We start from the raw sequence: 27,283 nt of genomic DNA, 5'->3' as shown, positions 1-27,283 counted from the left end.
AAAGCATTTCAGAAATTTAATTTTAGGTATTGCTTTTAACCTCTCTTTACTGCTTATCTCAGAGAAGGCGATGGCACCCGTCTCCAGTACTCTTGCCTGGAAAACCCTATGGACAGAGGAGCCTGGTAGGCTGCAGTCCATGGGATTGCGAAGAGTCGGACACGACTAAGCGACTTCACTTTCACTTTTCACTTTCATGCATTGGAGAAGGAAATGGCAACCCACTCCAGTGTTCTTGCCTGGAGAATCCCAGGGATGGGGGAGACTGGTTGGCTGCCGTCTATGTGGTCGCACAGAGTTGGACACGACTGAAATGACTTAGCAGGAGCAGCAGCAGCAGCAGCATTGCTTGTCTATCCAAGGTTGCTAGAGATTAGGAAAATTGAATAATTTATGTTAGTTCCTTCCATATCTGCATCCCTCTTTAAATGGCTAACAAAGAACTGAATGTACAGAGAACACCAGGAAGGAAAAAGCAGTAGGTGTGTACTATTAATGTTATCATACTAAATATTTAAGGTTTACTGACACAAACTTGGGCAAAAAATTAAAATCTCTTGTGTATAATGAGACACTATCAACAGAGAAAAAAGACAACTCATAGAATAGGAGAAAATATTTGCAAATTATGTATGACAAGGAATTAATATCCAAAATACATAGAGAACTCCTAAAACACAATAGAAAACAGACAACCTGATTCAAAAAGTGGGGAAGGAATTTGAATACACATTTTTCCAAGGATAATATACAAATGGCCAATGAGCACATAAGATGCTCAACATCACTAATCATTTGGGGAATGCAAATCAAAACTACTGTGAGATACCACCCCATACTCATTAGGGTGGCTACTGTTTTAAAACAGACAGAAAATAACAAATATTTGATGAGGATGTGGAGAAAATGGAACCCGTGTGCACTGTTAGTGGGAGTGTGAAACGTACAGCCACTGTGGAAAGTAGTATGCTGATTCCTCAAAAAATTAAAAATAGAATTGCCATCAGTTCAGTTCAGTCGCTCAGTCGTGTCCAGCTCTTTGCGACCCCATGAATCGCAGCACGCCAGGCCTCCCTGTCCATCACCAACCCCCAGAGTTCACTCAGACTCACGTCCATCGAGTCGGTGATGCCATCCAGCCATCTCATCCTCTGTCATCCCCTTCTCCTGCCCTCAATCCCTCCCAGCATCAGAGTCTTTTCCAATGAGTCAACTCTTCGCATGAGGTGGCCAAAGTATTGGTGTTTCAGCTTTAGCATCATTCCTTCCAAAGAACACCCATGGCTGATGTCCTTCAGAATGGACTGGTTGGATCTCCTTGCAGTCCAAGGGACTTTCAAGAGTCTTCTCCAACACCACAGTTCAAAAGCATCAATTCTTCAGCATTCAGCCTTCTTCACAGTCCAACTCTCACATCCATACATGACCACTGGAAAAACCATAGCACTAGATGGACCTTAGTCGGCAAAGTAATGTCTCTGCTTTTCAATATGCTATCTAGGTTGGTCATAACTTTTCTTCCAAGGAGTAAGCGTCTTTTAATTTCATGGCTGCAGTCACCATCTGCAGTGATTTTGGAGCCCCAAAACATAAAGTCTGATACTTTCTACTGTTTCCCCATCTATTTCCCATGAAGTGATGGGACCAGATGCCATGATCTTTGTTTTCTGAATGTTGAGCTTTAAGCCAACTTTTTCACTCTCTTCTTTCACTTTGATTAAGAGGCTTTTTAGTTCCTCTTCACTTTCTCCCATAAGGGTGGTATCATCTGCATATCTCAGGTTATTCATATTTCTCCCGGCAATCTTGATTCCAGCTTGTGCTTCATCCAGCCCAGCATTTCTCATGATGTACTCTGCACAGAAGTTAAATAAGCAGGGTGACAATATACAGCCTTGACGTACTCCTTTTCCTATTTGGAACCAGTCTCTTGTTCCATGTCCAATTCTAACTGTTGCTTCCTGACCCAGCAATTCTACTTCTGGAAATGTACTTCCCCCAAATTATACTCCCCCCAAGAGCTGTATCTTGAAGAGATATTTTTGTACCTATGTTCATAATAGCGCTACTCACGATGGCTGAAATGTGGAAGAAACAACAAATGTCCATCAATGGATGAATGAATAAACAGAATGTGTTATATCCATCCAATAGAATATTATTGAACCTTGAAAAGGAAGGAAATTCTGGCATTAGCTACAACATAGATGAACCTCAAGGGCATTATTCTAAGTGAAATAAGCCAATCACAAAAAGACAATTACTATTTGAGCCCACTTATCTGGGGTACTTAGTAGTCAAAATCATAAAGACAGAAAGTCAGGTGTTTTTTGTCAGGCTGGAGGGAGGGGGGAAATGGAGGGTTATTGATTAATAAGTATAGAGTTTCAGTTTTACAAGATGAAAGAACTATGGAGTAGATGGTGGTAATGGTTGCATATTATGAATGTATTTAAAAACCGCTGAACTATACATTTAAAAGTGGGTAAAATGGTAAATTTCATGTTATGAGGATTTTACCCAGTTTTTAAAAAACTGGATAAGAACCAGAACAATTTTTATAAAGGACAATGACTAAAATTATAATTGGAAAGATTTGAGTCTGACTAGAAGGGAATACATTGAGGTTTTAGCTCTAAACCATCTTAGATATGATATCTGCCTATTGCTAACCCACTGGTATGATCTCAAATAGTGTAAATAAACCATTTTTCATGAAGTTTTGTAGTTTTGCCTGCTCTATTTGTTGCCACTGGCACTTAGCAGAAACCTCAAACTAGAAGATAAGCACATCATGTTCTCTTAATGGCCTTTGTAACTGGGCTTGATTTGCTGGCAGTTTTGGCAAGCTGCTGCCTCAGTTTCTTTTTTTATCTCTTAATTTTTTGAAAAAAGGTCAGGCCTGGGACTTCCCTGGTGGTCCACTGGTTAAGAATCCTCCAGCCAGCCTGGATGGGAGGGCAGTTTGGGGGAGAAGTGCATGAGTACTCATTCATGTCCAATTCTGCGAATCCATGGACTATAGTCCACCAGGCTCCTCTGTCCATGGGATTTCCCAGACAAGAATACTGGGGTGGGCTGCCATTTCCTACTCCAGGGGATCTTCCCAACCCAGAAACCCAACCCAAATCTCTTGCTTGGCAGGCAGATTCTTTACCTTTGAGCCACCAGGGAAGGCCTTAATTGGCTATACCTCAATATAAAATTAAAAGTTAAAAAAAAAAATCCACCTGCCAATGCAGGGGATACCCTTTCGATCCTGGGTCCAGGAAGATCCCACATGTGGCAGGCCGACTGTGCCCATGGGCCACAACTACCAAACCAGTGCTCTAGAGCCGGAGCGCCGCAGCTACTAAAGCTCCTACGCCTAAAGCCTGAGTTCTGCAACGAGGGAAGCCACCCAGTGAGAAGCCCGTGCACCACACTAGAGAGTAGCTCCCACTTGCTGCCACTAGAGAAAGCCCACGTGCAGCAATGAGAGCCTAAAGCAGCCAAAAATAAATAAATGTTTAAAAGGTGTCAGGCCTTTTGATACGGATGATGAAGGTATGATGAGAATAGAGGGGGGAGGTGCCCATAATGACTCCTGCTACCTAGGAATAATTCCACCATTTTATTCCAGCTTCCTGTTTCCTGTAACACCAGATATGAGCAATCTTACTGAAGTTCTTGCAGAATCGTTCTCCTTAGCTTTAGTGAGCTCATTTTTGCTCATATTTCTGGGCAAGAAGATCGCCAGTTTCCATAACTATGACGTCAATTCCAACCAGGTGAGAGGGCAAGCCTTTCTATTACTTTCTTGGACCCTTTGATCTTTGTTCTCTAACCTGAGCCTTCTGCTAAAATGAAGACTGTACCCAGAGAGTCACTTGGACCACTAGTTGAGCTACAATTAAATAAGGGAGAAGTGTGACATCCTTAACTCTGAAGCTACCTGAATTAATATGCATGTTGTTACTCTAGAATAGATACAGGGTAGGGAGGCATATGTTGTTAAGTTGGCAGGGTTCCTCTCCTCTCCTTTTAGCTTCCTTTCCACCAAGTCCTTAGAAGTCAACCACATACCAAGGCACAACAAGAAATACAGTGGAATGTCAAAACTAGGCTAATAGCATAATTCAGTTGGTTTCTCAGAAATAGTCATTGTCACTTTTTAAAAAGAGTCTCCAACCATTCTGAGTTTGGCCCATTCCCTAGAAATCAAAAAGGAAACATGGGGACTTCTCTGGTGGTTCAGTGGTTAGGACTTGGTGCTTTCACTGCTGTGGCCCAAGATTCAATCCCTGGTCAGGGAACGAAGATCACACAAGCCCTGTGGCGTGGGCTGGTGCCTCGTGGTTAGGATCCCAGGCTTTCGCTCCAAGGCCCAGGTTCCATTGGTGTCCCGCTTTGACTTTAGGATAGTATAAAAGGAAGCAAGAAAATAGTACTTTGTGTCTCTCTGTCATCCTAGTGATCATGTGAAAGAGAATAATGAGGCAAAAGTCTCGTTTTCTCACTTTGAGGGCTTTCCTTGTGATCTTCAGCTAAAGTGAAGAAATCAGATTTGCCTTCCTTCAGTTCTTTCCAATAATCTTTCAGTGTTATTTGAAGTGATATAAACAACCCTATCTTCATATACAAGAAATAACAGTGTAACTTTAGTGCAAACTCAAGTCAGCCTTCTTCTTCGACAAACAGCGGGCCTAAAGTATTTGCCATTTCTTTACAGGATTTAATAGCCATTGGCCTTTGCAATGTCGTCAGTTCATTTTTCAGATCTTACGTGTTTACTGGTGCTGTTGCCAGGACCATTATTCAGGATAAAACTGGAGGAAGACAACAGGTGTGTGCAATAGAATTTGATCTCTAATATAGAGATAATTATATCTGTTTATATGTATATTCACAGAAGGGGATTATATATTAGTTTAACCATACTGCCGTTTTACAGTTATGCTTGTTGGGAGAGATTTGTATTATGCTTGTTGGATCTCATGCTTGGCTTAATTTTTGCTTAGCTTTTGTCTTAAAAGCTATCTGTCAATGAGGAATTTGAAGATCATTTTCTGTAAAAATATTATTGTTAAAGGCTTCTATATATTAGCCCATAAGAAGCTACTTTCCATGTAGCAAAGCTAAAAGATAATATTTCAGGTAAACCAACTATCACCTATTAACATTTTTTTTCTATGGGGAGATATATTCTCAGTCCTAGTCTGTGAAAGTAATAAGACAACTCTTGCCTTCTTGATAGCAGGACTAGAAACTTTTCTAACTCCTCAAAGGACATGGCAGGAGGCTCTGGTCTTTGTCTAGGTGAGCTTATGGAATTTACGTTCATTCTACCTTTGTGTAAGAGAAAATTGTCTAGGTCAGATCCTCTTCAGGTATCCTGAATTAGTAAACTAAATATATGGGGATATGGAAGGGAAGAGGGAAAGAAGAATGGTGGCAAAGTTTTAAAGGCAAGCTCTCTGTCCAGTTTTCCGGCATGAGATTTTCTAAGTCCAATATTCATGCATTTTAGACTGACCAGATAAAAGTTACAGTTTACAGCATGAGAGGTATCCCATCTCAGTTACGTAGCATGAGTAAGTGTCAAAGAACTATCAGAATTGAACCTGGAATAAGCCCATGGACTGAGTCAGGGTTCAGGAGGCAGAGAAGCAGAGGCCAAAGACAAGCTGGGGCCACAGCAGCACAGCGGCGGGGGGCGGGGGGGGTCGTCACTGTGGTCAGAAAGGAAAGTGTCAGGGGCTTCCCTGGTGGTCCAGTGGCTGAGACTTTGCCTTCCAATGCAGGGGGTGTGGGATCAGTCTCTGGCTGGGAAGCCAAAATCCCACACATACCTTGGGGCCAAAAAAACAAAACATAATGCAGAAGCAATATTGTAACAAATTCAATAAAGACTTTAAAAATGGACCACATTTAAAAAAAACCTTAAAGTGTCAGAAGAATGGACACAAAACTCGAATGGGGAAAGAGAAAGTGTCACAGCTTATGGGTAAAATATCAGGAGAAAGCTAATAAAAGAAGACTGGCCAGTGGTGAGAGCACAGGTCTAGAGTAAGACTGTATAATTTTATGTGGACTGAGTTTTGTTGTCAGAGAGTTTCTACCAAGCACACTGGCCTTTAAGGGGTAGCTCTTCTGCACTACTGTCTGATCAGAGAAGGAAGATGAGTTTTGTTAAAAAACAGTGATGTTCTATGCAAGTGAAGTCAAAATAAGAGGATTTTATGATATGAAGAAATGGAAATAGCTTTTCCAGACATCAGTTCCCTTTAACCTGTGACCACACGCTTTGTTTATTTAGTATACAAGCATAACAAATTTGGGGAGAAAAGATGTACATGGTGGGAAAAAAATCACAGTGCAAGTAAAATTAAGTGCAGAATAAATACAATAAATGTTAAAGTGCCATAAATACTTCTGGAAGGAGAATGATGGAGGAAGTGGGGCTTTTCTGGATCCCCATAAGAGGTTTAGAGTATGTGTAGATGGAGGGAAGGAAGACGGGCTTCAGTTCAGCTTTGGCATTGCCTTTAGCCTGTTGGGCAAAGTGAATCTTGTCCTGTTTTCTGCTGTGGCTTCGTTCTCCCCTGCCAAAGACATCTCTCTCTGTGGCGCAGTGGCCCTTCACAGGGAATCATGTCCCTCAGGATGCTGGTAAGCTCTTCCCCAAGACCCTGACTTGCCCAGGGCAAATCACCAGTTCAAGCAGAGAACACCCCAGGCCCCTGACCCTCCACGTTTGAGCTTCCCCACCTCCAATCCGAGTTTCTGATCTGGACTCACTCAGCCTTCTTCATCCCCTAGCAGGGGTTCTTCTCTCTCCCCTTCTTCTCTTGGGACTTTTTAATTAAGTCTGCCTGAGAACACCCTCATTTTTTCAAAGCTCCCCAGGACTGCAGGAAAGAGAAGCTCAGGGGCTGACTCTATTTGACATGACCGGCCACCAAGAGCCACTTACGTGTGCATGTATGTATGTCTGACATACATAAACACTGTGTAAAATGCGTCTGGATTTCACTTTAATTTCTCCCTGTCTAGAAACTTGTCTTCACTGGTTGCAGCAAAACCTATCAGCCCTTCCAGCCCTGGCCTGAACCTTAAGTGATGGCAGGCCAGCCGAACTGCCCTCCCTCTTCTAGCTGATCCAGTTCTGATCCTGTGTTTCCCTCTTCTCTATGATTGTGTTCCTTTCCTTGTCCCCTGCTTTCCAAAGATGAGCCTTCTCGCCTTGTCCCCAAGCTCCCAGAACTGCTTTACGCTATTCCTTTTTTTTTTTTTTTTTAAGTTGGAGCTTTGCAATGTTGCGTTAGTTTCTGCTGTACTGTCATGAGTCTGTTTTATGTATACACATAACCCCTCCCTTTTGGATCGTCCCCAACCCCCTCTCCAACCCCAGGTCATCACAAAGCGCGGAGCCAAGCTCCCTGTGCTACAGAGCAGCTCCCCACTAACTACTTTTCATCCAGTATGTATGTAGCGTGCTACTCTCCAGTTCATCCCACCCTCCTCTTCCAGGTCTGTGTCCATGTACGTGTCCATTCTCTACGTCTGTGTCTTTATTCCTGCCCTGCAAATAGGCTCATCTGTACCATTTTTCTAGATTCCACATGTATGCATTTATGCATTTGTTCTTCTCTTTCTGACTTACTTCATTCCCAGAACTGCTTTTAAAAATGAGTTAGTATTTTTAAAAAAGAAAAGAAAGAAATCATCACAAAAGGAAATGAGTTGCATTCTCTTTAGAGAAAACAAATGGGGCTGTGGAGAGAGCCTGGATTTTGGAGTCAGTTGGCCAGGTGGATTGAAACCTGACCCGGTAGTTCCTAGATGTGTGACCTTGGGAAGTTACCTTCACTTTCTGGGGCTCTAGTCCTCATCGATAAGATGGAGATAAGGATAACCTTTCAGTTGTGAGAATTAAACTGGATGACAGCAGAGCTTCTACCCCAGGTCCCTAGTGTGCTGGTTGGGGTATGGTAATGTTCTGTCCACTGATGGTGGAGCAGTTGTTGTCTGAGGCTCTTCATGTCACTTGTGGCTGTGCTTTATGGGAACTCGCGTTGCGTTGAGTCTCCGGGAAGAAGGTAGGGTCAGTCTTGGTTCAAGAAAGCCTGAAAAAGTGATGGAAAATCAGAGCGGAAAAGCAAAACATGCATGAGATGTCAAGTTGTATTAATACATGCTTGCTGCCTCTAGGCCCCGTTCATGCGCTGAGTCTGGGATTCTGAGACTCACCATGCATCCTCCTAAGGCACAACGCCACCAAGGATGGCCCTCTGACCCCAAAGCCCACTCCTCTCGTGTGCAGCCATGAAAGTGAAAGTGAAAGTCACTCAGTCGTGTCTGACTCTTTGTGACCCCATGGACTATGCAGTCCATGGAATTCTCCAGGCCAGAATACTGGAGTGGGTAGCCTTTCCCTTCTCCAGAGGATCTTCCCAACCCAGGATTGAACCCAGGTCTCCTGCATTGCAGGCGGATTCTTTACTAGCTGAGCTATCAGGGAAGCAGCCTTGGGGGACAGACAATTATTGGCAGGCCTCCCTGAGCAGCCAGATTTATGGGATTTCCGTGTTTGGTCTATCGTCATTTTAAACTAGGTTTTATACAGCTAATTTTGGTGTCTGTATGTCTTTGTTCCCCTAAAAGTCATCCAAAGAACTCTGGAGGAAAGGAGTAGTAGGAAGGAGAAGTCCTGATATGGTTTCCTGTGCTAGGCAAAGCAGTTTCTTCTATAGCACGAGATCACCTGAAGCTAGACCCTAAAATTTAGTGTGGCAACAGGCTGAGATATACACTGGCTGGAGATGCTTATGGCTTCAGTTACCTTTTTCAGTTCCACAGTGTATAAAATGTTCGCCACAAGAACTTCCTGAGTTTCAGTTACAGTGATCCATTTTCCTGACTCCTTCTGCCTACATTCTTCTCTCAGGGTTCAACTTTTCCACACTGGGCTGGTCCCATAGCTGTGAACCAGTCCGGGTGGGAAAAAAAGGAAGCAGAACATTGATTTCATTGCAATTATTTTCAGTGGCATGTTTCTATGGCAAATAGCAGTGAGCAGTGAGAGAGAACCCAATAGGAAGTCTTTCTCACACCTAATAAAAAAGAGGAAAAAAATTAGACAGTCATTGCCACATGGTCACTTAATGGTTTAGATTTAAAGTTGCTTGTTTGTGCTAGTATGTGCTGTTGTTTTGATTTGTGGCTACAGTTTTATCCCCCCTTCCACCCTTATCACCATGGGAAATTACACTGCTTTGTATGATTTTTTTCTGTTTAAGTAGGGACTTAACCAATGGAAGTTTATCAACAGAGGATATAATGAGTTCAAGATTATGTCCAGGGAGCCTTAAGATTATAAAGGGAACTATGTTTTTTTAGCTTTCTACCTGTATCTGACAAGCTGAATCACTGCTTCCCAAGTAGTACGAACCCAGAGGAGTCAACCCAGCTGGAACAGGATCCAGAGCTGCTATCAACAGCCCTGACTCATGTTCGTTAAACTTTCTTTTTCTTTTTTTTTTTTTTAATGGCATTGAGGCAGAGAGAAGCAAAAGTAGGAAAATCAAAAGTGAATATCACGGTATTAAGATGAAGCACCACTGAAGCTGTTAGATGGGAAGCCATCCAAACCCCAAAAGAGCGAAGTGGAACAGTTGGGATTTTAGGGCTTTCAGTGATGGGTCTACCAGGGCTTTTTAAAACTATTCAAAGAAGGTTGAAGTTCAGAGGAAATGAAGGCCAGATTTTAGGAGACTTCAGATTCACAGCACAAAGCAATGGCAAAATAGATTCAGATATCCAAGCCCATCTGGAACTTTTCAGGAAACCTTGATACATGCAGTCAATGAGTATTTATTGAGTACCTGGTGTGTGTTGAGGATTGTGACAAGAACTGACAGTGTCAGCTTACCGAAAATGCACTGATGTTAGCTGGTCATACATACGCAGCCCCTTCTAAGAAAGAAACAAAAATGACATGCTTGTCACCAAGCAGAAGGCCTCAGTTGCAGACGGGGACCAGTCCATTCCTGATGATCTCTCTCCAACTGGCTCTGTCTCCTCAGTTTGCATCTCTGGTAGGCGCAGGCCTCATGCTGCTCCTGATGATGAAGATGGCACACTTTTTCTACAAACTGCCAAACGTAAGTGGACCTGATCAGATGCCTGAGTCAGATCACGTCTTGGTGGGGGCATCTCTGAGGGGAACTGCATTCTGCTCATCTCCAGTGGTTGCCCCAGGCTATTTCTGGTTCCTTTCCTTTAAAATAACTGCCTCTACCATACAGGATTTCCCTGGTGGCTCAGATGGTAAAGAATCCACCTGCGATGCAGGAGACCTAGGTTTGATCTGTGGGTTAGGAAGATCCCTGTGGGAGGGCATGGCAACCCACTCTAGTATTATTATTTTTTAATTGAAGGATAATTGCTTTACAGATTTTTGTTGTTTTCTGTCAAACCTCAACACTCCAGTATTCTTGCCTGGAGAATCCCCATGGACAGGATCACAAAGACTTGGACACAAATGAGTGACTAAGCACCTCACAGGACTAGGAGTTAAACACGATAATATGTATAATGTAGAGAGAACAGTTTTGAGCTAATCATAAGCGCTCAAGAAACAATTGTGATTCTTCTCATCCTCATTAATCTTTTTTTAAAAATTGCTTTAGCTATAAAGTAAGCTTTTAGAAGTAAGGATTCAGTTAAATATGACCAAAATAGACTTCAGATGCCAGAACGCCCATTACCAACACAGGCTTGGAAACTCATTGTGCATTCATGCCATCTGTTTTCCTAAACAGTTTCCAGAAGTCCTTGTTCTGCATTCATGTGAACTCAATCTCCCTACCGCTCCCACCCTGCCTTTTGGTCAGTTCACAACACTAAAAGTTGAGTTTTAATTCTGTATTCAGCTAGAATGCCTCTGTGTACTTACATGCCATTTCTTCCCTTTGTGTGAAAAGAATGATGACTTTACATTTAGAGATGCCAGTTGCATTAATTACTGACTATAATCAATCTGTTCTAAGTTACAGTATAGGTCAATGCCCAGTGTCCGTGATTTCTTTTGAAATTTCCTCCAGGTTCCCTTTAGTCATTTTTAGATAGTACTAAGATGGGGAGGTAGGGCTTCCCTGGTAGCTCAGTGGTAAAGAATCTGCCTGCAATGCAGGAGACCTGGGTTCAATCCCTGGCTTGGGAAGATCCCCTGAAGGAAGGGCATGGCAACCCACTCCAGTACTCTTGCCTGGAGAATAACATGGACAGAGGAACCTGGTGGGCTACAGTCCATAGGGTCACACAGAGCTGGACATGACTGAAGCGACTAAGCAGCAGCAGCAAGGGAGGAGATTTTATTCCTGGTCCAGGAGCTTGGTTACCCACTTATGTAGCAGTCCCTAAGCTGGAGTGGTTGTAAATATTATACCCATCCTTTTGAACATGTTTGGGACTTCCCTGGTGGTTCAGTGGTAAAGAATTCGCCTGCCAAGCAGGAGACACAGGTTCAATCCCTGGGTCGGGAAGATGCCCTGGAGAAGGAAATGACAACCCACCCCAGCCCAGTATTCTTGCCTGAGAAATCCCATGGACAGAGGAGCCTGGCAAGCTACAGTCCATGGGGTTACAAAAGAGTTGGACACGACTTAGCAACTAAACAACATTTCCACCTGGTGACTATCACGTTTCAGTAGAACAGGACCATCTTAAGCCTGTTGCTGCCTTTGGTTCTTGTGATTCAGGGATCTTGGAAACCAGCCATGGAATATATGCATGGTGGGTGGGATTAAGCTTGTGTTTATCACACAAGCTGTCTTTTGATTCCCAGCAGAAGTCATCTCCAGAATGGAGCTTATGCAGCATCTTTGGAGCTATAACTCTTGGGAGTCTATTTTTGGTGGGCCACTCACCAATTTACTTTGGACAGTGATATTTTTCCTTTATAGCCTGAAGAATCAGAATTTTAAAAAAAAAATCTCAAATAAAAATCTGTCCGAATTCACTGCAGGGTAGTGATAAAAGTAAGGCTTCCCAGATGGTTCAGTGGTAAAGAATCTTCCTGCCAAGTCAGCAGATGCAGGAGATATGGGATCGATCCCTGGGTTGGGAAGATCCCCTGGAGAAGGAGATTGCAACCCACTCTGGTATTCTTGCCTCAAAAATCCCATGGACAGAGGTGGGTTACAGTCCACCTTACAGAGGTGGGTTACAGTGGGGTTCCAAAGAGTCCCACATGCATGCATGCACAGTGATAAAAGCAGGTAAGCCCCTCCTTACAATAAATATGTTGGGGATAGAACAGCCCCTGCCTTTGGCCAACCATGTTCTAGCACGTTATTTTTACATCATCTAGTTAGGATGTTGCTGGGTGAGAAAATGCGAACACAATCTGATCAGTGGAATAACTGAATTTCTATAACCGTGGCTCTCTCTGAGGATTAAACTATGAATGATTCCTTCCTGATTTTATTGGAGTGTAACTGCTTTACAACGTTCTGTTAGTTTCTGCAGTACAGCACCGTGAGTCAGCCATATGTATGCATATGTCCCCTCCCTGTTGAGCTTCCCCTCCCATCCCACCCCTCTAGGAAGCACCTATTCTTCCTTCTGTGAATGACTATGGGCAGTTTGTTGCAAAATTCTTGGGAGAGTAATTGGTAGAGCATCCTGGCAAGGATCTCAACTAGTGAGCAAGGGACCCAATATACATTTTTTTTTAATGTAATACATATTGTTCCAATTTTGTGTGGAAAAAAAATACATAGGCTATACCAAAATGTTATCTCTTGTATGATGGGAAATATATATAAATTCAATTCTTCTTTGCACATGAGCATGTTTTATCTTAAATATTCAGAAAGGTAAAATTTTTATTGTATATTTCATGAAAAAGATTTGTTTCCCTGTCATACTCGGTGTGTGTGGTCAGTTTTTCAGCCCTGTCCAACTCTTTGTGACCCCATGAACTGTAGCCCACCAGGCTCCTCTGTCCATGGAATTCCCCAAGCAAGAACACTGCAACAGTTGCCATTTCCTGCTCCAGGGAATCTTCCTGACCCAGGTATCAGACTCACGTCTCCAGTGTCTCCTGCATTGGCAGGTGGACTCTTTACCACTGAGATACCTCAGGAGCCCTCGTACTTCATACCTCAGGAGCCCTCGTACTTCATACCTCAGGAGCCCTCGTACTTCATACCTCAGGAGCCCTCGTACTTCATACCTCAAGCCAAAAGTCTTATAAAGTTGAAGTTGAATTTCTTGTCTTTTCTACCACATCTCCCTGCTAATTGCAGAAATTTGGGGAGATTCTTGACTGGTAAGAAGATAAAGCTGCAAAACAAGTAATTTCTGCTGACTTCATTTTTGTTCCTCCTGCCTCTGCTGACTTGTTGCATCCAGCTGGTCACTGAGTAACCTCAGAGAACCAGAGTCAGCCCGGGTCCAAGCCACTTCCAAAAGTGGGATCAGCTCAAATTGGCTAGATGGCTATGAAAAGGATGAGAAACGTATCTTAAAGTCTGTGAGATTTTACTTCGAGGCCCTGATGATTTTATACCCCTATGGATATTGATCTTCATTTTCTTATACTTAAGACACTGTCTTTCCATTACGAAAGGAGACATGCTTACTTTTTAAACTTTGGAAAATTCATAATAGATAAAAATCTATTTTTTTAGATAGATTGGTCACACACTGAGGTGGCAGTCCCTGAAGCCACAATCACAAATAAACCACTATTAACATTTTGGCATATACCTAACCCATATTATTCTCTATAAACAGATGGTATTTACTTTGTATGTTGTTGTTAGTCACTAAATCATGTCTGACTCTTTGCAACCCATGAACTGTAGCCTGCCAGGCTCCTCTATCCATGGGATTTCCCAGACAAGAACATTGGAGTGGGTTGCCATTTCCTTCTCCAGGGGATCTTCCCAACCACAAGGATTGAACCTGCGTCTCCTGCATTGGCAGGCAGATTCTTTACCACTGAACCACCAGGGAAGCAGCCTTTCCATTGTGTAATTGTGATCTAACTGTACACACAATCTGGTATTCTTGTTAACTTCATATATAACATGATACTCTTACTATCACTTATTAGTCAGTTTAAATTAGTTTATCTGAGGTTTTAAATTATAAATAACACAACAATGAGCAATTTTGTACATCTGCCCTTTTCTATATTTAGGTTAGATTTCTAAGGGGAAAACAAAAGTTCTGTATGAAAGCATATCAATCAGTATTTCTTGCTCGGTTCCTTCAGCCATGTCTAAGTGTTTGCAACCCTATGAACTGTAGCCTGCCAGGCTCCTCTGTCCATGGGCTTTTCCAGGCATATACTGGAGTGGGTTACCATGTCCTTCTCCAGGGGATCTTCCCAATCCAGGGGTCAAATCTGCATATTTTAAGTCTCCTGCATTGATAGGTGGGTTCTTTACCACTAATGCACCCCTGGGAAGCTCTAGTATTTCTTAATATATTGCCAAATTATTTTTCAAGAGGGCAATACCCATTTTTAATGGAATGTCCTCAGTGTTTTAAATTTGCTAATTTAATTTGATGGTATCTCACTCTTGAAATAATCATAGTACATCAGGATTAGGCTTGGGATTAAAAAAAAAAAACACCAAATTGAAATTATTTCAGAATTTCTGTGAGTGGAAATTCTCTTAATTTTGTCATCCCATCTGAGAATGGTTTCTAAGCAACATCAGTCACATAGGTTATGTCAAGCAAACTAGACAAAGCAAGGTCAAATAAGCACAGAATAGGACACATGGCCAAAGGTGCCCAGCCTTCCTATGGGCCTTGCCTCATCCTTACACCAGAAGTGACAACATGGAAATGGAAGGGACTAGATGATCGTAACTTGGGGCTACTCTTCCTCTCACCGTCTGTGTAAGTAACCAGCGATCTGACTCTAAAAGGGGCATGTGGGAACTTCCCTTGTGGTCCAGTGGTTAAAACTTCGCCTTCCAATCCAGGGGGGTATGAGTTCAATCCCTGGTCTGGGAGCTAAGATTCCACGTGTCTTGCAGCCATAAAAAACCAAAACATAAAACAGAAACAATATTGTAACAAATTCAATAAGGATTTTTAAAAATGGTCCACATTCAAAAAACTCTAAAATAAAAGGGGCTTTTGAGAGCTGTCACTGGGCAAATGAGTCACATGGCCTTGCTGTGTCTTGTGTGTTTGACAAATTATAAAGGTGAGCAGAGACAAATGTGGAGAATACTTATTTGATTGGACAATGAGTTGTAGCACAGACCTGGTATTTGTATGCAATACTAGTGCAGAATACCTCTGTGTGGCAAGGCTGACCAAGTCTCTGTGGTTCCTTTGTGGAAATTTGGAAGCTTTACCCCTGAAGGGAAAATGAAGCAGGGTTTATTTTTTCCCCACAGGCTATAGTGGCTGGTATTATCCTGAGTAACGTCCTACCCTACCTTGAAGTTGTTTACACCCTACCCAGTCTGTGGAGGCAGAACCAGTATGACTGTGTGAGTGTAGATGCTCTGGGGAGGCTGGGAAGGACGGAGGGGAAGCCTGCAGAGAGAGGAAGAGAACAAACGGAAGTGATCAACGTGAACCCACTATCTGATGCGTCTCTGCTGTTGCTCAAAAAACGGGAGTCAAGGTCATTTGGTGCACAGAAATACTGAGACCCTATTCCAACTATATGAAGTTCGATAAAACAGAAGTAATTAAGCAGCTGCAGTTACACACAGATCTAATAAAAAGGGTTCATCATACATGGCATATTTGAATGGCTTTTAATCCGGTTAATAGAACTACATTCCAGGAGAGGGGAAACAAATCCCAACAAGAGAAGAGGGCGTCTTGCCAGGAAGAGTAACTGATGGGAATGCTCCCCTTTTCTCTAGAGAAGAAAACTAGAGGACATATAGGGGAAATAGCAAGAAGTGAAAGATACGGGATGATGATGCAATGAGAGGAGAGGAACCCAGAAGAGGAAAGAGATCATTCTTGGATCCAGGTCTCTGAGACGTTAAGAGGGGAGTGGGGTCCAGTGTACAGTTAGAGCTTCTGGTCTTTGGAGTGGAGACAGCACTTCCAACAGCCCTGGAGAGAACAAGGGAAGGTTGAATGCAGAGACTAACAAACAAATGGCAGGTGGAGTAAACAGTTGGGGATTTTCAACCCATCTTCTTTTTTAAAAAATTGTCTATTGGGGCCTAGTTGATTCACAATGTCACGCTAGTTTCAGGTGTATAGCAAAGCGAGTCAATTATACATAAACAGGTATCCACTCCTTTTAAAACCTCTTTCCCCATATACGCAGTCGCGTACGAATGTCAGTCCCAACCTTCCAATTCATCCCGCCCCCTCAGCCTACCTTCTTTATGGAAATAAAAGTCATATCACCTGCTGAGAGACGCAGTAGGTGGTGGGACACAGGCTTGAAAAGAATGTTAAAGATGTCTAATGACTTTCATGGGTCTTAAAATAGCAACCAGTAATTTGGTGAGTGTTCTGGGTTGCTTTCCAAACAGTATGTCTAATCTCAATAACTTCTATAAAGCAGATATTATTACCCCAATTTTTCACAAGCAGAAACTGATGTTTCAAGAGAAAATTAAAGAGAGATGTGGCCGAGAACGCATAAAAGAATTGCTAGGCAGCCCTGGGGCCCAGTCCTCTGTGACAGCATCAGTCCACGTGGCTGTGGAATTTGTTCTCTAAATGCTGGGTGTTGGGAGAGAAAGGGTAAAGGTGAATTGAGGAAGAGGACTTGTGATTTTCTCAGGTCTCCTTGTTGTCACAGTCTCCCTTTCTCCTCCTTCCTCTTTTCCATAAGCTCATTTGGATGGTGACATTCATGTCTGCAATTTTACTGGGACTGGATATTGGACTAGTCGTTGCAGTAACTTTTGCCTTCTTCATCATCACTGTTCAGTCACACAGGTACTTTGTCTGGGGTAATAGGAGGTGGGCCACGTCAAGGTGAGGCAACTGTGACCTAAAGGCCAACGCATTTCCTTACAGAACTAAGATTCTCCTCCTGGGTCAGATCCCTAACACCAATATTTACAGAAGCTTCCAAGACTATCGGGAGGTAAGAATCCAAATGAGTCCCATCCTTTGCCCAAAGGATGGGATGGACCAGGCCTGCTGCTTAGTTTTTCTACCAAAAAAAAAAACCTAAGCACCTTTGTTCCTCTCTGCTGCACTGCAGATACGCATTTACAAAGGCGGGGAAAGTGATGCAGCCAGTTAAGGATAATTTTAAATGTACTTCAGAGGGAGGAGGGCCAAGAAAAAGAGAGGTGTGAAGAAATAAGAGGGGAAAAGAAGAAAGCAGGGGGTGAAAACCAGAGGGAGGAATTTGTTAGTTCTTGATGCTTATAAAGAACACAGATTCTCCAGGATGTTCTAAGGATTTTTTTTTTCCCTTACTCCATAAAAGAGCTGAAAAATTGCCCTCAAGTGTACATAGATTTGTCTTGCAGGTTGCAAACATCCCAGGGGTGAAGATCTTCCAGTGCTGCAACGCCATCACATTTGTCAATGTCCACTACCTCAAGCGCAAGGTGTTAGAGGAGGTGAGGGCCGTCCTCTGCTTCTCCCCAGCTGCTTCCCTCTCCGTCCCAGAGTGTTCTCCCCTCCCCTACTCACCGCTTGAATTAGACCCAGCATATGTCTTTCAGATTGAAATGGTAAAGATGCCTCTTACAGACGAGGAAATTTATACCCTGTTCAGTCCAAATGAAGAGGGCGCACAGCGAGGAAAGATTTGCCGGTGTTACTGCAACTGTGATGAACCAGAGCCATTGCCCAGGGTTAGAAACACCTCTTCTTTTCTCCTACATTTTATAAAGAAATGCACTGGTAGAGTTTTTTCTTAAATTATTTATTTGTTCATTTGTATCATTGCACTGGGTCTTCGTTGCTGTGAGCAGACTTTCTGTAGTTGCAGCAAGCGGCTGCTATCTAGTGCACAGGCCTCTCATTGCAGTGATTTCTTTTGTTGCGGAGCACAGACTCTAGTGTTCTTGCCTGGAGAATCCCATGGACAGAGGAGCCTGGTGGACTACAGTCCATGGGCTTGCAAGAGTCGGACACTGCTTAGCAGCTAAACCACCACCACCACAGACTTTAGGGAACACAGGCTTCAGCAGGTGTGGCGCACGGCCTTAGCTGCCCTGCGGCAGGTGGGATCTTCCCGGACCAGTGATTGAACCAGGCAGGAGGATTCTTATCCACTGTACCACCAGGGAAGCCCCGCACTAATAGTTTTCTAAAAACAGAATGAAAAGAAAACCTAAACCCCTCCAGGGATTTTAACTCATAGATGAACCATGAATAATCAGAAATCTCCGTTTCTACTCAGAAATGGAGACAGAGGTTGCCTTTCAGGATCTTGCCCTGAGAGTAGGAGGCGGGAGGAGATGTCTCAAGCTCTGACTCCCTTCTCAATGACCAGTGGCTTATCTGAGCTCAGAGCACAGTCTGCTTGTTGGGATCGTCACTAGTTCCCTGGTTGTCCCTGTTTTCCTTGACTTTAATCTTAGCTCCCTGGTTGTAGATTTCTGAGAACGAGTGACTGAAAGATTGTTTCCTAATTTGCAGCAGGGTTAAGGGCAGGGTCAAGCTGGCTGGGGTTCCCAAGGGTCTGTCAGGGTCTCCTGATAGCACCCTGTGACCAGGGAAATGATGATGTGGTGGGGAGGGCAAAGAAGACAGGCTTCAGAAGATTATTCTAGCAACTGAGTTAAGGTGCTCATCCATTTCCAACTCGGACTTGGTCTAAATATTCCCTTTCCCCAGAGCAGGGCTGTTCATTTCCATCTTTGAGGACGTCATGTGTGCCTACACCCTGGAGTGGCTGTATCTACACACACACACACATACATGCACACACACACATTTCCCATCCCCCTCCTCACATGGGCACCGACAAATACAGAGCATGCGCTTGTGTGTGTGAGAGAGAGAGACGCAGCATGGACTGTAGCCCATCAGGCTCCTCTGTCCATTGGATTTTCTAGGCAAGAATACTCGAGTGGGTTGCCATTTCCTTCTCCAGGGGATCTTCCCATTCCGGAAATTGAACCCACATCTCCTGCGTCTCCTGCTTTGGCAGGTGGATACTGAGCCACCCCGGGAAGCCCATTCGCATTCCCATACAGCTGAATGGAGCATGCTTCTCCTGAGCTCCTGGAAAATACCAACTTCACTGCCAAACGGACTAACTCTACTAGTAGAATTAACACTGTCTCTGATTTTTATTTTGCATCCACATTGCACTGAGTATGGTAGAGAGTGTTTATAGGGCATCGGAGAATATATTTTAGAGTAGGGTACAATCATCTAGTATTTGTTGGGCTTATACTAGGTACCCCAGAACTATGACACTATGAAAAAGAAAACCAAATGTTTAGGGGCCTCTGCCTCTAGGTCTTTCTTCTTAGTTGCGGTATAAAGCAGATAACATAAAATCCAGCATCTGAACCATTTTTCAGTGTACAGTTCAGTGGTGTTAAATACATTCACATTGTTGTGCAATCATTACCACCATGTACCTCCAGAACCTTTTCATCTCGAAAAACTGGAACTCTGACCCATTCTGCAACTTGGCATTTCCCCTCCTTTCCAGCCCCTGGCAACCACCATTAGACTTGCTGCTTCTGTGAATTTGACTATTCCAGATACCTCATATAAGTGGAATCATACCGTATTTGTCTTTTTGCAACTGGCTTATTCCCTTTGGCATAATGTCCTCAAGGTTCCTTTGGGTTGTTCTTTGTTTTAAAAGTTTTTCGTGGAAAAATCTGAACCGATACAAAAGTAGAAACAAGTATAATGAGCCTCTATGTGCCCACCAACCACTTTAAGATTTATCACATTATATTCAATCATTTCATCAATACCCCTACCCACCTATAATCCATCAAAATCACAGGATTATTTTGAAGCAATTCATGGAATTTTAGGTCAACTGAGGGAATTCCCTGGCAGTCCAGTGGTTAGGACTCTGCGCTTTCACTGCTGTGGGCCCAGGTTCAATCCCTGATCAGGGATCTGAGATTCTACAAGCTGTGCCGTATGGCCAAAAAAAGAAGAAACAAACAAACTGGAGAGACAACACTCTATTAATGTGACATTTAAGGGTTATTATTGTATTTTTTCCATCCAAAAATATACATTATTTCCCATCTCTGAGATTTAGATGTATGATATAATCAATGGCAATATTATAGTTTAATTTGCAGTGTTTTCTTTCTTGATGGCACGAAAAGTAGTGGTGATGAAAATAGGGTGGTGAAGCTCAGTGAAGCATATTGCTGTGTTCTAAATTGTGTGTCTATATTCTCACAACTCTAAGACTCCAGGTGAAGAAAGATGGGCATGCACTCAAAAAGGCAGGGAAACATCACGGTAGTGATGGACTTAACCGGGCAGGAGAGAGAAAATTGGATTTACGTCAGGTAGGAGAAAAGAGGACTCCCAGTCCATGAATAGGCTTGGGCAGAGACACTGAGGTAAAAGTGAGCACGGGGTTGTCAGGGTAGGGGCTTCCCCAAACGCTCAGCAGTAAAGAGTCCTCCTGAAATGCAGGAGACATGGGTTCGATCTCTGGGTTGGGATGATGCCCAAACACTCCAGTTTTTTGGGTTTTTCTTTTTGGCCTGAAAAATCTCATGGACAAAGCCACCTGGCAGGCTACAGTCCAAAGGATCACAAAGAGTCAGACACGACTGAACTACTGATCACAAGCACGTCAGAGTAAGAGGCTTGGCCTGGGCAGTAAGTTCAGGCAGACCCAGAGGGAGTGGATTGTGAAAGCTCCTGAAGGAGTGTAGAGCAGATGGAGAGGAGTGGGGAGGCTCTCGGAGGTTTATTTTTTAGTATTTATTTTTCTGTATTTATTTGGCTGCCCTGGGTCTTCACTGCAGCATGCGAACTCTCAGTTGTAGCATGTGGGATCTAGTTCCCTGACCAAGGATAGAACCCAGGGTCCCTGCATTGGGAGAGTGGAGTCTTAGCCACTGGACCACCCAGGAAGTCCCTCAGGGGTTTATTCTGCCTGGAGAACCTTGAATCTCCCCACCACTGAACCCCGCCGTCAACTGTCCCCCCAAGGCCTGGCCTCAGTGACTGTCAAGACTTGGGGAACATCTCTCTTCTTTGAACTGTAATATTATCACTTGTCCACACCATTTTTAGCAATACAATATATACTATCATGTATGATTATCTTTACATTTTTCCCTATTTTTAAAGTTTATTTCACAAGCAGCATTATTAGATTTTTCTTGAAGAAACATCATCCCAACGTATACTTCTGTAGCAAACAAATTCTTCATTTTCCCACACGCCTTCCAGTTCTTGTCCATATAGGTTGCTGTTTTTGCTCAGTCGCCAAGTTGTGTCCAACTCTTCGAGACCCCACGGACTGCAGCACACCAGGCTTCCATGTTCCTTACCATCTCCTGGAGTCGGCCCAAGTTCATGTCCATTGCATTGGTGATGCCATCCAACCGTCCCATCTTCTGTTGCCCTCTTTTCCTTCTGCCTTCAATCTTTCCAAGCATCAGGGTTTTTTTTCCCAATGAGTCAGCTGTTTGCATCAGGTGGGCCAAAGTATTGGAGCTTCTGCTTCAGCATCAGTCCTTCCAATGAGTATTCAGGGTTGATTTCCTTTATAGGTTTTTACTCATCCTTTCAATGGACATATGCCCTCTCCCCAGGTAGAATCTGGCCGCCATGACGGCAGAGTCAACATTCACCTCTTTCTTACCATTGTATTCCTGAGGCTTGGATCTGTCCTTAAGCAATGCCAAGCACGCCAGGCCCATTAGGAGGGTGAGAGGAGTGGAAGGTAAATACAGCCATGCTTTAGGAACTTTTGTCTTCTTGAGGAAGTTTGACAGACAACAGTTTCACTGATCAAAAAAGGAGGGTTGAGGAAAGGGACTGATGGAAGACATACTGTCTTGGCCAAAAAGTTTGTTCAACTTTTCCATAAGCAGTTACAATCCAATACTTCAAAGTTATAGTAGGTGCTGGAGACTAATTAGAACCCAGGGATGAGGGAAAAGAATAAATCAAAGATGATTTAAAGTCTGGCTCACTAGGACAATGATAATGTCACTGAGGCACGTGGGGGAAGTTGGTGGGGAGAGGGGGATGCTGTGAGTGGTGAGGATCAGGGAAGATGAATGTGGCTTTATAGACACTGTTGTCGTTTAGTAGCTAAGTTGTGTCCGAATCTTGTGACCCCATAGATTGTAGCCCATCAGCCTCCTCTGTCCATGGGATTTCCCAGGCAAGAATACTGGAGTGGGTAGCCATTCCCTTTTCCAAGGGATCTCCCCAACCCAGGGATTGAACTTGCATCTCCTGCTTGGCAGGCAGATTCTTTACCACTGAGCCATCAGGAAAGCCCATGCGTAAACAGATGGCTGATGGGAAGCTGCTGGATAGCACATGGAGCTCAACTCTGTGCTCTGTGACAACCTAGAGGGATGGGAGGGATTGGGGGTAGGGAGATTCAAAAGGGAGGGGATGTGTATACTGCTGCTGCTGCTGCTAAGTTGCTTCAGTTGTGTCCGACTCTGCGCGACCCCGTAGACGGCCTCCCACCAGGCTCCCCCGTCCCTGGGATTCTCCAGGCAAGAACACTGGAGTGGGTTGCCATTTCCTTCTCCAATGCATGAAAGTGAAAAGTGAAGTCGCTCAGTCGTGTCTGACTCTTAGCAACCCCATGGACTGCAGCCCACCAGGCTCCTCCGTCCATGGGATTTTCCAGGCAAGAGTACTGGAGTGGGGTGCCATTGCCTTCTCCAACCTGTATACTACTTGTGGCTGATTCACGTTGTTGTATGGCAGAAGCCAATATAATATTGTAAAGCAATTATCCTCCAACTAAGAAAAAGATCAACATGGTTTTAGTCACAAGCTAGAAGTGACAATGAAATATCTAAGGAGAAAGGTATAGTGCGTGGTCTGTGAAGTTTTCCAAGAGCAAGGGAAGTGAATTAGTAGATAGAAACAGCATAGCTGCAAATACTTCCAGCCTTATTGGAGTCTTATCGTAGTCCTCCCCTAACTCTGTTGTCCCAGGTTATTTACACAGAACGATATGAAGTTCAACGGGGCCGAGAGTCCTCCTTCATTAACCTGGTCCGCTGCTCACGTTTCGAGAGCATGGACACAGGCCAAAGTATATCTGAAGACCAAGTACCGTACATAACATCTTCCTCGTCTCAGAGAAACCCAAACTATGAGGAGGTGGAGAAAGTCTGGCTTTCTGATGACCCCTCCAGGAGCATGACGATCACACTCCCTGAGGCTTCTGATACTCAGGTCAGGGCTACAAAACTCCTGCCTTACTCAACTTCAACTGTTCTACCCAGCGTCCACACCATCATCTTGGACTTCTCCATGGTACATCTTGTGGACGCACAGGCTTTGGTCGTCTTAAGGCAGGTAAGTACTAAGAAGGTGTTCACAAGAGCTCTGATCCCTGACTGAATCCTGTTAGTCACTGATCAGCTGCTCTGTGATTCCTAGGCCACTAGAAACTTGCATACCAAAGACAGTTTAAGGTCAACCAGAATAAAAAGAAAATGAAGCAACTCTGATTTACTAAACAAGGGTTGGTTTCCCCAAGCATGGCATGTTGTTTCTCAAGGACTAAAAATGGGAAAACTCTTAACACCATTGAAACAACGATCTGTGCCACACCCAGCAACTCTCAGCACATCCTGGGAGTTAGCTACAAAAAATTTCAAGGAATAGGTTCAAATGCTACAGAAAAGAGTTCACACAGAGTTCTTACTATTCAGCTGCCCTATAAGGCCCTCAGGAGGTTTGAAGAAGTTGTGATGAAGGGACACAAGCGTGAGGTTGCCCAGCCCAGTACCCAAGTCCAGACCCATGAGGATCTTCCCCGATTCCCTCTTCATCGCCTGCCTCTTTGGGTGAAAAAGGCAGGAAAGATTTTTCCTTCAAAAGCAGTGTTCCCTGAGTCCTGATTTCTCTCCCACCTTCTGGTTTCTCAGACAGTTTTCATTTCTCTCCTTCTTGTACAAATATGGACAGTTTAGGGGCACAACCAACCATACTGTTTTTATTGTTTAATGTCTCATAAGCACAAAATGGGCTTTCCTGGTTGCTCAGATGGTAAACAATCCGCCTGCAGTGCAGGATACCTGGGTTTGATCTCTGGGTTGCGAAGATCCCCTGGAGAAGGGCATGGCAACCCACTCCAGTATTCTTGCCTGGAGAATCCCCATGGATAGAGGAGCCTGGCGGGCTACAGTCCATGGGGTCACAAGAATCGGACACAACTAAACAACTAAGCACGGCACACAGCAAGCACAGAATAGTGCTTGTGGGAAGCTGCTAGTGGGAAGCTGCCAGTAAAACACAGGGAGCTCAGCTCAGTGCCCTGGGATGACCTAGAGGGGTGGGGTGCAGGGAGAGGAGAAGGGAGGTCCAAGAGAGAGGGGATGTATTATACACATAGCTGATTCACTTCACTGTACAGCAGAAACTAATGCAACATTGTAAAGCAATCATATTCCAATTTTAAAATCTCCTAAGTATCTTTTCCTCAGGCAGCTTTTCTCTTTCCATCCTCTCTCGCTATTGCTCCTGCTGGCTCAGTGTCACATATCCTGAATCCACTCGCTTCCTGGCTCTGCCTGCACCCACCTTTTTTTTTTTTTTTTGAGAGCTGCTCCTTCAGCTGACTTTCCTTCTTTTATGCTCAAATTCTATGTAACAAAATATTTATAAATATTTTATCCTATTTCTTATTCCCAAGCAAATATGATTCTGTTTTAAGTGAATCCAGCTCCTCTTTGGTCTAAGGCAATAGGAAGCTTGTCACAGCAGAAAGTGGTCTGTGGATGTGTGCTCTGTCCTGGCTTGACTGCCACCCCCTGTCCACTGGACCCAAGGTAACTTATTAAATTGCACTGGGTCTTGGTTTCCTCATCTATGAAATGAGAGGCTGAGAAGAGGTTTGCATTAAGGGTTTTCCCATCCATGAGACCCTCTCCCCGCCAACCCCCCCCCAACTCCGTTTGTAGACTCAGATATAGTTGATTATATCTTATCTTTGGGACTTCCCCATTTTAGGTTGTAGTACTGGGCTATGTTCTCTTCTCCCAGTCTTACACTGTAGTTGTAACTTTAGATTTCATTGACCTTACATTATTGAATGTCTCTTACATGCCAGCCTGAGTTGAGTACATGTATATACACTGTTTCATTTAGTTCTCACAACAGCCCTGAGAGACAAGCCATATTTCCCCCTAAGAGTCCTGGGCTCACAGCCAGGAAGGGACCTGTCCAGCACTGGAACCTAAAGCCTCTGACTTTATATCACTCTTCCCCCTGTCCTGTAGCTGTGCCATCCTCTCCTCCCTCTCTCTGGTCTTTCATTTTTGTGGAGGCACCATATGTTCTGGTCCTTGGCATGACCCTTCCACACCTGGCCTGTGCTGATGACTCTCTGCCCCAGGTCATGTCTGGCACCTTCACTTTGCAGCTGTCAGAGACTCAGCGTGCACTCTCACACTTTAAAAAATTGCAGGTTACTCCCCAGGGGCCTGACCCTGTGTTTGTTTCCGGTTTGGTTTGTAGCTTCCTCGGTCAGGGCATTTGAGAGGAGTGATATCTTTGATGCTAGCATCTCCAAGGCCCAGCAGTTCTCTGTCCTCCCTGACACTGTGCTGTTTGTTTTGCCCTATACTGCTTTGTTGGAGGAAATCATTGCTTTGTTCACTTCATAATTGATAACTTACACTCACTAAGAAAAATCCCAGTGGTTGGGCTTATTAGAGATAATTACTCCATTTAAGCTTCTTTTTTTTAAAAAAACCTTTTATTTATTTGTTTACTTTTGGCCGCACTGAGTCTTCGCTGCTGAGCTTAGGCTTCCTTCAGGTGTGGTGAGCAGGGGCTACTCTTTATTGAGGTGCAAGGGCCTCAACAAGTGCAAAGAACTCTCAGTGCTGGAACTTAAAAGCCGCTGCAGCGGCTCTTCTTGTTGCAGAGCATGGACGGGCTCTAGGCTCACGGCTTCAGTAGTTGCAGCTCACAGGCTCTGGAGCTTGGGCTCAGTAGTTGCGGCACATGGGCTTAGTTGCCCCACAGCGCGTAGGACCTTCCTGAACCAAGGATCAAACCCATGTCCCCTGCATTGCAAGGCGGATTCTTAATCACTGGATCACCAGGGAATTCCTCAGCTACATGCATGAGATTTGAGTCTCCCGCTGCTTATCATTTAGAGTCTGTCTATGATGGCTGTTTACCAGATCACTTTGTAATGTACCATTTGATCAAGAATGACTTTCTTATTTCTTCCTGGTAGTGAAAGAAGTAGAGTCTGTCTATTTTGTTTCTTTTGACACTTCAACTTAGACGCCAGGGTTAGAACCTGTTAAGTCTTAAGAGTATTAAGGTTCGTGGTGACTTGTTTTGAGTTGAACATTACGATTTATAGTCCCAGAGCATATGTATGTGTGTATGTATGTGTGTGTTTGTGTGTGTGCATGGGCTGAAATGTATACTTGAGGTCAGTATTTGATGTTTCTTAATCTGAAGTTAAATATCTGATGTTTTACTAAATTCAAATACAGGTTTGCAGAGCAGTTCTGAATATGACCCTTAGGGTCCCTGAATACCGTTCCCAACTGTGTCGCTTGACCATCTCTTGGCCACGACTTGCCCCCTCTGTCCAGTGAATTCCAGAGAGAAGGGAGTCACGTGCAAACACTAAGCAATACTACCAAGTTGTGGTTGTTTGTGAGGACTGTCCAGTGTGTCCCTGTCATGCCTGTGCCCATAGCTAGCCTAGCACCATGTTCACTTGAACACTGTCTCTTTATGTGAACTGTTTCCCCACTTCAGACCACAGACAACCCTCCCTCTCACTCCCCACCCCACACGAGACCACCTGATTCTCTTCTGTGTTCCTGGTACTTTGGCCATTTCCTGGCCTATTGCAGTTTGCTCATCAGATGTTTACAGAGCTGAATGGGTATGAGGTACATATACCCCAGACAAGTGAATGACCAAAGAGATTCAAAAATTCAGTGAATTCAAAGACCCTGTCCTCTCCTGAGTGTGAAGACCTCTATCACTGGTTTACTCTCTCCTCACAGATGTTCTGTGCTTTCCAAAACGCCAACATCTTGGTGCTCATTGCAGGGTGTCACTGTGAGTATCCTTCCTCCCATGCAGAGGGCTGCGTTTTGAATCCTGGATCCTCACCTCCCCAGGTATCTGACCCTGT

The 27,283-nt window shown here is 44.0% G+C and overlaps 1 protein-coding gene across 13 annotated transcripts in view; it reads left to right on the top strand.

Moving 5' to 3' along the window:
• SLC26A8 (solute carrier family 26 member 8) overlaps positions 1 to 27,283 on the top strand; it is an 82,014-nt gene that overhangs the window by 52,457 nt on the left and 2,274 nt on the right. For 11 of the 13 annotated variants that reach the window (XM_042237069.2, XM_060403121.1, XM_060403123.1 and 8 more), the window contains 10 exons: positions 3,623 to 3,770; positions 4,712 to 4,825; positions 10,068 to 10,145; positions 15,414 to 15,509; positions 16,829 to 16,935; positions 17,017 to 17,086; positions 17,481 to 17,573; positions 17,679 to 17,810; positions 23,098 to 23,463; positions 27,153 to 27,207. In XM_042237069.2, the coding sequence (XP_042093003.1) occupies positions 3,623 to 3,770; positions 4,712 to 4,825; positions 10,068 to 10,145; positions 15,414 to 15,509; positions 16,829 to 16,935; positions 17,017 to 17,086; positions 17,481 to 17,573; positions 17,679 to 17,810; positions 23,098 to 23,463; positions 27,153 to 27,207 (1,259 nt within the window). Of the gene's footprint in view, positions 1 to 3,622; positions 3,771 to 4,711; positions 4,826 to 10,067; positions 10,146 to 15,413; positions 15,510 to 16,828; positions 16,936 to 17,016; positions 17,087 to 17,480; positions 17,574 to 17,678; positions 17,811 to 23,097; positions 23,464 to 27,152; positions 27,270 to 27,283 lie in introns of all 13 variants that reach the window. The other 2 variants (XM_042237070.2, XM_060403125.1) reach the window with 1 other exon arrangement.

The sequence above is a fragment of the Ovis aries genome, chromosome 20 (assembly GCF_016772045.2).
Source record: "Ovis aries strain OAR_USU_Benz2616 breed Rambouillet chromosome 20, ARS-UI_Ramb_v3.0, whole genome shotgun sequence".
NCBI lineage: Eukaryota > Metazoa > Chordata > Mammalia > Artiodactyla > Bovidae > Ovis > Ovis aries.
Note: the sequence above shows the minus strand (reverse complement) of the source record. Positions and strands in the feature narration are given on the sequence as shown.